Here is a 7,951-nt window from a genome sequence, read left to right on the forward strand (position 1 = left end):
CAATGGTATAAATTTCACAGAGGAGGTCTTCACTACGCTCATTCCCATTTGAACACAATCCACCTTGACAAGAGCGAACCCACTAAAAGACCATCGGTCATCTGGAAGAACGTTCCTTAGACCGTCATTCTGAGGAAGGAATGTGTTGCATGCCGTTTGACTCAACCTAAGCTGTGCGGTACGGCACGTTTCAATGGCAAGACGACACTTCCGCATGTGAGGCGTGGATAGACACAGCCTTGCAACCGGACAACCTGGGCTCGTGCTGCGTGGACTTCAGTTCTGCTCAGCATCTCAATAATTTCACATACTTGTTGTGTTTCATCGAATAAACATGTCTTCAGGGTTGCCTGTCACCAGGAGAAAGCCCGCAATCTAGCCATAAAAGTGTCCCATGGATTATGAGAAGGAAAGATAGTAGCGACCATACTACAAATTCAAACCAGCCCTCAACGCCGCGCAGAAAGACATCAGGTTCTTCTCTTGCCTCCCGCCGCCAACATATATACACGCCAAGGATCAGATCAGTCTCTCTCTGCCTCTGTCTCTACATCCTTGATCGACCTGTCAGAAAGGAAGACCTCATCACCACGTCGACCATGCCCCACAGCTATCCCAGCTCCGCCAGCCCGAGGCCCACTGCCACTCGCTCAGGCGGTCGACGAGCACGGGGTCGATGTCGCGGTTCGTCTTTGCAAAGACGGTCTCGTACGGGTGCACGTTGGTGCCGTAGTACTTGCCGTTCCACAGCATGTCGCCGTGCTGCTGCGGGTCGCAGGTGGCCGAGTAGTTGGCGATGCCGTGGTAGGCGCTCATGAGCAGGTCGACGCGGTGGCCCGCGTCGAGCATGATGCGCGTGGCGCCCAGCTCGGCGTGCAGCGCCTTGTTGAGGTCCGGGTAGCACCCGGCCAGCCCGACGGGCTCCTCGCGCGCCGCGAAGGCGTCGACGTTGGTGGCGTTGGCGTCGGGCGGCGGCGGGTGCATGAGGAGCTCCATGCCCACGAAGTCGGTCGCCCACACCTCGGACTGCACGTGGAAGGCCGGCCAGCAGTTGGCCGTCATGCCCACCAGCTTCGTCTCGATGTTGACCTTGGCCAGGAAGATGTCGCTCCAGCAGGCGCCCTGGCCCCAGTGCGGCAGGAAGGGGCCCCTCACGCTCGAGTTGAGCATCAGGAACCGCTTGTACCGCTTGTACAGCTCTAGCCGACCCGGGCTCATGCCGAGCTTGATCTTATCCCCCCTGAGCACCTCGCCGTATGCGCCCAGGTCGTAGCACGTGTTGGGCCGGTAGACGGTGCGGATGTTGGACGCGCCCTGCGGGATGAGCAGCTCCTGGGCCGTCTCGTTGTTCATGCCGTTGAGGATGAAGATGAAGTCGGCTGCGGCATGCAGGCCGTGGTGGAGGAAGAAGCGCAGGTTGTCGCGCGACACGGGCGAGTCGGAGAAGGCATATAGGATCAGGGGCCGCCATGGGTCGTCGGCGGGGGGAGACAGTGGTCCCTTGGTCGAGCGGCCGGAGGGGTTGAGCTGCCCTTCTGTTATGTAGGGGTTGATGGGCTTGACTGGCTTGGTCGGCATGGGAAGCTCTGGTTGTCCCTCGGGACGGGACCCGTCGAGTTCAAGGGCCCCGTCAAGTTCGAGGGGGCCATCATGCTGTGATGAGTCGACCTGCAGTGTGTCCGTCTTGCTCTAGAAATATCGACTGGTTAGTCTGGCTGGTGGGCCTGTGGTGGGCGAGTCGGGGCTGGGCCGAGGATGAGAGACACCCGAGACAATCTGACTTACAACACTCCCTGCTGGGTTCGCTTGGCTGTTGAAGGTCAGGTACCAGACGAACATGAACAGGACGGCGCCGATGACGATGTTCTGTTTGGACGCATATGAGCCGCCTAAAGCCATGGCATCCCCGACCTCGCGAGTATCCTAAAGGAGTTATGATGAACAAAGGGGCGCCGCGTGCGGGTCTGCGGCATGCGGGCTCCAGACAGCACCTCACGTCACCGGCCGAGCTTCGAGGTGCAGGTTGTCGCAAGTCGGCAGGTCGTGCAAACCGTCGGTGCGGCGGGCACAGGGACGGGTTCTCGGAACGAGGGCAGGATGCGCGAGCACCAGCTTGCATGCGCTGCGCTGGAATGGTTCCGAGACGCAGCTTGGGCTGACCAGTCAGTGTCGAAGACAGGGGGTAAGGTCGAAGCTGCACTGCTGCTTGCTCTGAAGGCTACTCAGGTAGCCGTCGTACCCTGGATGATGATACGCTGCCAGGCTCGGAGTTGACGACTGAATCGAGGTTTGGAGGCGCTTCTCCCGACTGCTTGGAAGTTGTAGGGGTGAGAGCTAGGGCTGTGAGCATTTCGCCTCCATGGGGGAGTGGTGAAACAATGGGGGCGCATCTTCCACTGAAGTCTATCTCGGACAAGACACGCGTCGGCCGGGGCCAGAAAGGAGCGTCGAGACGGTCGCAGTAGTCTGGAGACGGCCCGCGGGTGGGCCGCGGCTTAATTTTGGCCACCCATCCCTGCACGGCGTCCTTAGTCAGCAGACCGTGTGTACTCCCAATCCGTTCTGTCACGGCACGAATGTTAGCAGACGGCTGTAGAAGAGACGAACCGACGCACGATGATGACAGAAGCTTCATGATGTTGTGCCGATGTGGAGATTCATGCTGTTTGAGGTTCTTCCAAGCAGCCTGTTGGGGCTGACATTGGTTGCGTACATAGAAACAGTACAGCACGTAGGGGGAAACAGCATATCAGAGCACGGCATGCGCAGGGTACAATGCACAGGGGACTCGACCACTCCTCCAGCATCCCAGAGCTCATCGGCCGTGGCAGGGTAGATCACCAACTCTATCCGGGCATATTTACCTACTTGGGGCCTCGCTGCGGATTCTGGACGTTTGGCCAGGCAGCATGTACAGTGCCCAGGTAGCATCCCACAGCTGTCATCCAACAGAAGAGAGCCGTGGGCCTTTTTCTGAGTCCCGCCCCCGTTGCTTCCGCCATCACATCACGATTGCGAGGATTGTTCGAGGCCCGGCCAACCTCTGACAAGGCGAGTCAGCGTGTTTGTTTGATCAGACGTCAAGCTCAAGGCATGGGGATAGACCTGTTACACCGCTGCGCTGGGTCTGATGGGCCCTCGTGGAAAGTGCATTATGTACCATGCAGTTGGGATGCAAGCACCGAGTTCAGTGCCTCAGTGGGCTGCATGGGAGGGTGTTGCAGGGCCTGTTGAGCCGGAGATGGGGCGTTGTAGGACAGGGAGGTGCGCCCGTATATGCTATGCCCTGCTCTATAGCTGACAACGTGCCGCGCCGAGGCGGGAGGCTCAAAGTCTGTAGACTGCACAGACCTCGGCGTTGGACTTCGACACACCTTGCATGTAATGGAGACTGGCCACTTGCGCAGAATGTCGAAATCTCCGGGCTAGCCCTCGCCGTGTCGATCCAGCGAGAGAAAACAAATACATAGGTATCTTGGCCAGTCACCCGGCCAGTGCTGGCTATACCCGGGCGGTAGCCAGTGCACATCTGTCTGATATCCACATGGCCCAGAAATCACGGACACATACCAGCCCACGACATCATCGATGGTGGCTTGGCCAAGCGCCGCCGGGCGCCCCCAGACACGTGCGTGGCTGAGAGGCGCTACAGACAAGAGCCGGCGGCCGAGCATGTTCCCCATCGGAGGTTTCCACCACCGTCCACAGCTCGTTTCAACAAGTACTCGGCAACGAAACGACGTTGCTTCTAGAAACCTGCGTTGTTTGGAGGTTTGGCTTGTCCCGCTCTTGACTTGTGTGTGTCGTTTTGGTCTGGGGTGAGGAACTCATCCTGATGCGACACCCCGCAGTACCACAAGCTTATTCCGGGTCTATGAATATACCCATTCCCCAGAGCCGCCTAGTATCACCCCCGGTCAGGTACCGTGGACAAGAGGCCTGAAGCCGAGACGACTGGATCTTGTTATGATGGGATGATCTTGCAAAATGGGGGTGTCGGTGAGATGGTACCTCCTCTACACGGTCTTGCAAGCCTCGTCGGTGATGGGTTGACTTGATATGAACAGTGTTGACGAGTATTATTGGCTGACGAAGCTGCCTCGGAAACTAGATGTGACAACCCTCTTCGATACCGAAGAGTGTCGATCTCGGTGTGCTGAGATCTCTCGGGAGGCGAGCAAACGCCTGCGACGTATCGGTGCGGTGCTCCGGGATCTGCGTCTGTCGGGGAATGTTACAAAAAGGTTCAAGGCAGTGTAAAAATAGAAGCGGCCATGGGTTGTCTGACAGCTGGGTGGGAAAAAAGGGGTCTGGACTGACAATGTATTACCTAAGCCGGACAAAGAGACCAAGATAATGAGCGAAGAGCGCGCACGTCGTCGACGGGAATAGAGCACTATGCGACTGGAGGTCCGAAGGCAGTCGACTTTTCAGGGGAGCGAAGACGCAGGAAAATGCGCAATTGTTGAGACGCGGCCACTGCAGCGGCTGAGATTCTGCAAAGCGGCGCCCAGGGTTACACGCCACCGCACGTAAATGGATTCTCGCAACTCCTATTCATGCCACACGCCCAGACTGAGCCTGCGCCCCACGTCATGCCATTGCGTACGAGGACTTCTGCCAACTTTGAAGTTATGCGCTTCCGGGCGAAAGCATCCTGGACGGAAAAGTGTGACGGGACAAAGTCGCTCGTCTTCTGAGCTATCTAGACCCACCAGCTCCTCATGGTGGAAGCTCACCGCGATTACCCAAAGCTGCAGCGTGCATATGCGGCCAGTCGGGGCTGGGAGCCGCCGCCAGACCACAGACAGCCACCATTTGGGCTCACAGGTGAGGTTGCAGCTGTTACTTTGTTTCAGATCTCTTAGCTGCAGGGCGGACAAGGCTTGGACGACTGGTGGCCCACTAGTCTACCAGAGTGGCCGCACCGTGATATCTCGTGCCTGGGAGCGCGAATCCGAAAGGACAGACATATCACGAGTAGAGCGGCTTGAGAGGCGACCCGAGCATGCAACCAAGGAGCTTTTCCCTCGAAGCAGCTTGGCCCATGAGCGAAAAGGACCTGTTTGCGCGGTGGTGGGACGCTTGGGCTGGCTCAGTCCCTGATGCACGCGTACACACACATTGACCCGGGAAGAGTTCGGATGCCCTGCGCCTGAACCACGGGCGCTGCTTGGTTGGTGATCACGCTTGCATTGACTGCTCCATAGTACGGCATTGGCCTGTGTTCAATTAAGGTTGCGCGGTTGTGGGCTGTGTGACTGGTTTCGGTCGTCACGATGGAATCGCCGACCTACCCCCTGAGCCTGCCTCGCGGCCAGCTGGGCTCGTTGACGAGTGAGCTGACCTGTACGCAGCACCGAGACGTCCAGATGATACTCCGGATGCACGTGTGTGCCGTCGGTCGGTCGGTCGGTCGGCCAGACGCCATCCGGGACCGTGATGCCGATGCGCTGCGACTGCTGGCAGCAGCGGTGAGCCAGCGGGAAGTGGGATGGTTCGTCAAAGCAATCCGAGATGTTGAGGTTTGACGTTGAACTGGTCCGATGTTATGGAGGGCACGGCGCCGGGAGGACAGGCAGATAGAGTCGCACTCGACTCCCGAGACCTGTCATCTTGGGGGCTTTTAGCTTTGGGGTGGGGGAGGTGGCAGCCGGGTTGAACCAGGTAGACACGACCTTTGAGGTTACCCAGGTGTGTCGGGGAGGCCGAATCTGCTTGGTTGATCAGGCTGTGGCTGTCAATAACACACTCCGTACAGTCCCTGACTTTACGGTAGGCTTTTGCCTGCCCTCTTGAAGCGACGAACAAGAGATCAGCGCCGACCCGGGAGTGATCATAACAGGGCTGCTAAGACAGGTTTGCGTTTGTGCCGCAGCCCCAGGGATGAGCAGGTTACTCCTGGGGCTAGAGAACGTGGTGGTTTACGCCAGCCTGTTCAAGGCATAATAATAGAGTCGTGTACAGTCCCTTGACAGCCTGGCAGCTTCGTCGGTGTTGGGAGCAAGGCCTGCAGATCACGGCGACTCTCTTTTTGGGCGGCTGAGAGGAGGGGAAGTGAGGGCGATCCCTAGTCCCAGCAATGTGGGGAAGGTGTTTGGGGATGGCCCAGACAAGAGCTCGCTGCCAACGGCCGACTGGTCAAACGCAGGCACCCCGAGCATCAGATAGATTGAGCTTGACGCTGCAACGTCTTTAGACCAGCCTGCTGGCAAGCTGCGTGAGCTTCAAGCTGGAATGCCCCCCCCCCTTTTTTTTTCTTCTTTCCGTCGTGCACATCTGGCGTGGGCGTTGAATATGCTGCAGACGTTGTAGGTTGACATGACCACCTAGATACCTGGAGTTATTGAATAGGCAAGTCAGTCTGCATTGGTTGGTGGCGGCACGTTGGTGAGTCGGCCCATGGTGGATCTGCGCCTGCGCACAGAGTCGCACTAGGGAACGAGAAACCGACGACGCCCCGACGTCAGATCTCATGATCCCCTGGATCTACAGCCCAGCACCTCGCTGCACCCAAAAATCCAAATTGAGAAGAGGTCGGACTGTGCTGCCGCCAGGTGTGGTTGGTGTGTAGATACACGTATCTGTACCTGGTCCCTTTCCCCCTTCACCATCCGACTCACTCACGTACTGCTCAAGGTAGGAGCCAAGTAGGGAAGTCGCAACGCAGTGGAGTGCATCGCGACGGCGACGGCGACGGTAAGTAACGGACCCCAGGGGCGATAAACGGCAAGGGCAACGTCAGTTGGCCATTCCACTTCCATCTCGACACCAGCTCAGCTGGAAACCTTGCCCACCTTCTTACCTGGGTACCTTGGTCTGTTATAAATACAGTGACCGCCCGCCCTCATGGAAAGTAGTTCTCAATGCTTCTAGATGGCGCATACGCCATGACTGCGCGGGATAGATGAGCCAAAGTACCATCAGCCCGCCGCTCCCGAAGGACTTGATGTAAGCCACCTAGGTACCGCGGTAGCGGTATACGTATACACTCGCTGACACGGTACTCCCGTGCATGTACCTTCTTGGGGGACCTGCTACCCCTTATTCCTGGGTGTTTCATCCGTCCTGGCTTGGCCAACTGACACTGCCCTGACCCTTGCTGCTTGACGCCCGCCCCCCTGCCGCCCTCCTGCCCTGCTGGATCTCCTCGCCCTCCCCTCCTCCTGGAATCAGCCGTCACAGCCAATGGCTTGCGTTTGTGCTCTGGTGGCAGCAGGTTGGCAGGACATGCACGACTCTCTCTTTCTCTGCTCCAGCAGCCAGCCATCGTCAGGTTCAGGCCATCGAGCCATCCACCATCCCACCCTCCCCCCGGCAGCGATCCATCAATGTGTGCGTGTCCCTTGGGAGCTGGTCCGACTTTAGTACAGCCCTGGACGTGGTCTACCTGTAGATAGTTCCCAGCACACCTGGGCAATCGTAGGACGAGACTACCTGGCTTGACATGCTCCAAGCCTGCCTCTACCCCCTTACGTACCATACCGTGCCTTACCTAGATCACCTCTTCCCACCTCGACCTCCTTCGCAACCTCATCCTCGACTTCTTCCACCGTTGGTCATCTCTACCAGCATAGTTCCTCCCCCTTCCTCCTCTTCTCCAGGCTTCGTCGTCACAAAGCCGTCTAATGAAGCCTGTGTATTGAGTTGATTCGTTGATTGCCTCTTGTCTTTTCGACCTTGTGTGTTTCTCCGGTCAATCCCTTGCCCCGCGCACCCGGCCCCCATCGCACTCCCTCTCCGTGTCTGCCACAGTGCTTTGGTGATATTCAACAAACACCGAACCACGCCCGCGAGAACTGCCCCCAAGGTCCTCGCGCTGCATTTCGCCGGTCAACAGCACTCAGGCGATCCCAGGAGCAGGAACGAACGCATGGAGGTTGGAGGCCAGTCCGGACTTAGACCATCAAAACCCACGACAAGAGACACGACTCTCCTTTTTGCTGCAGCA

At 58.1% G+C, this 7,951-nt stretch overlaps 1 protein-coding gene across 1 annotated transcript; it reads right to left on the bottom strand.

Annotated features, from left to right (window-relative positions):
- Nucleotides 1-585: 585 nt before the first annotated feature.
- Nucleotides 586-2,635, bottom strand: INS49_007247 (uncharacterized protein; the record flags this gene model as incomplete). The annotated part of the gene is made up of 5 exons (XM_043168012.1): nucleotides 586-1,689; nucleotides 1,786-1,923; nucleotides 2,240-2,334; nucleotides 2,398-2,562; nucleotides 2,608-2,635. 5 exons carry the CDS (start codon nucleotides 2,633-2,635, stop codon nucleotides 586-588), a joined length of 1,530 nt encoding a protein of 509 aa, XP_043029156.1.
- Between the last annotated feature and the right edge of the window lie 5,316 nt (nucleotides 2,636-7,951).

Source organism: Diaporthe citri (genome assembly GCF_014595645.1).
Source record: "Diaporthe citri strain NFHF-8-4 chromosome Unknown scaffold_2, whole genome shotgun sequence".
Lineage (NCBI taxonomy): Eukaryota > Fungi > Ascomycota > Sordariomycetes > Diaporthales > Diaporthaceae > Diaporthe > Diaporthe citri.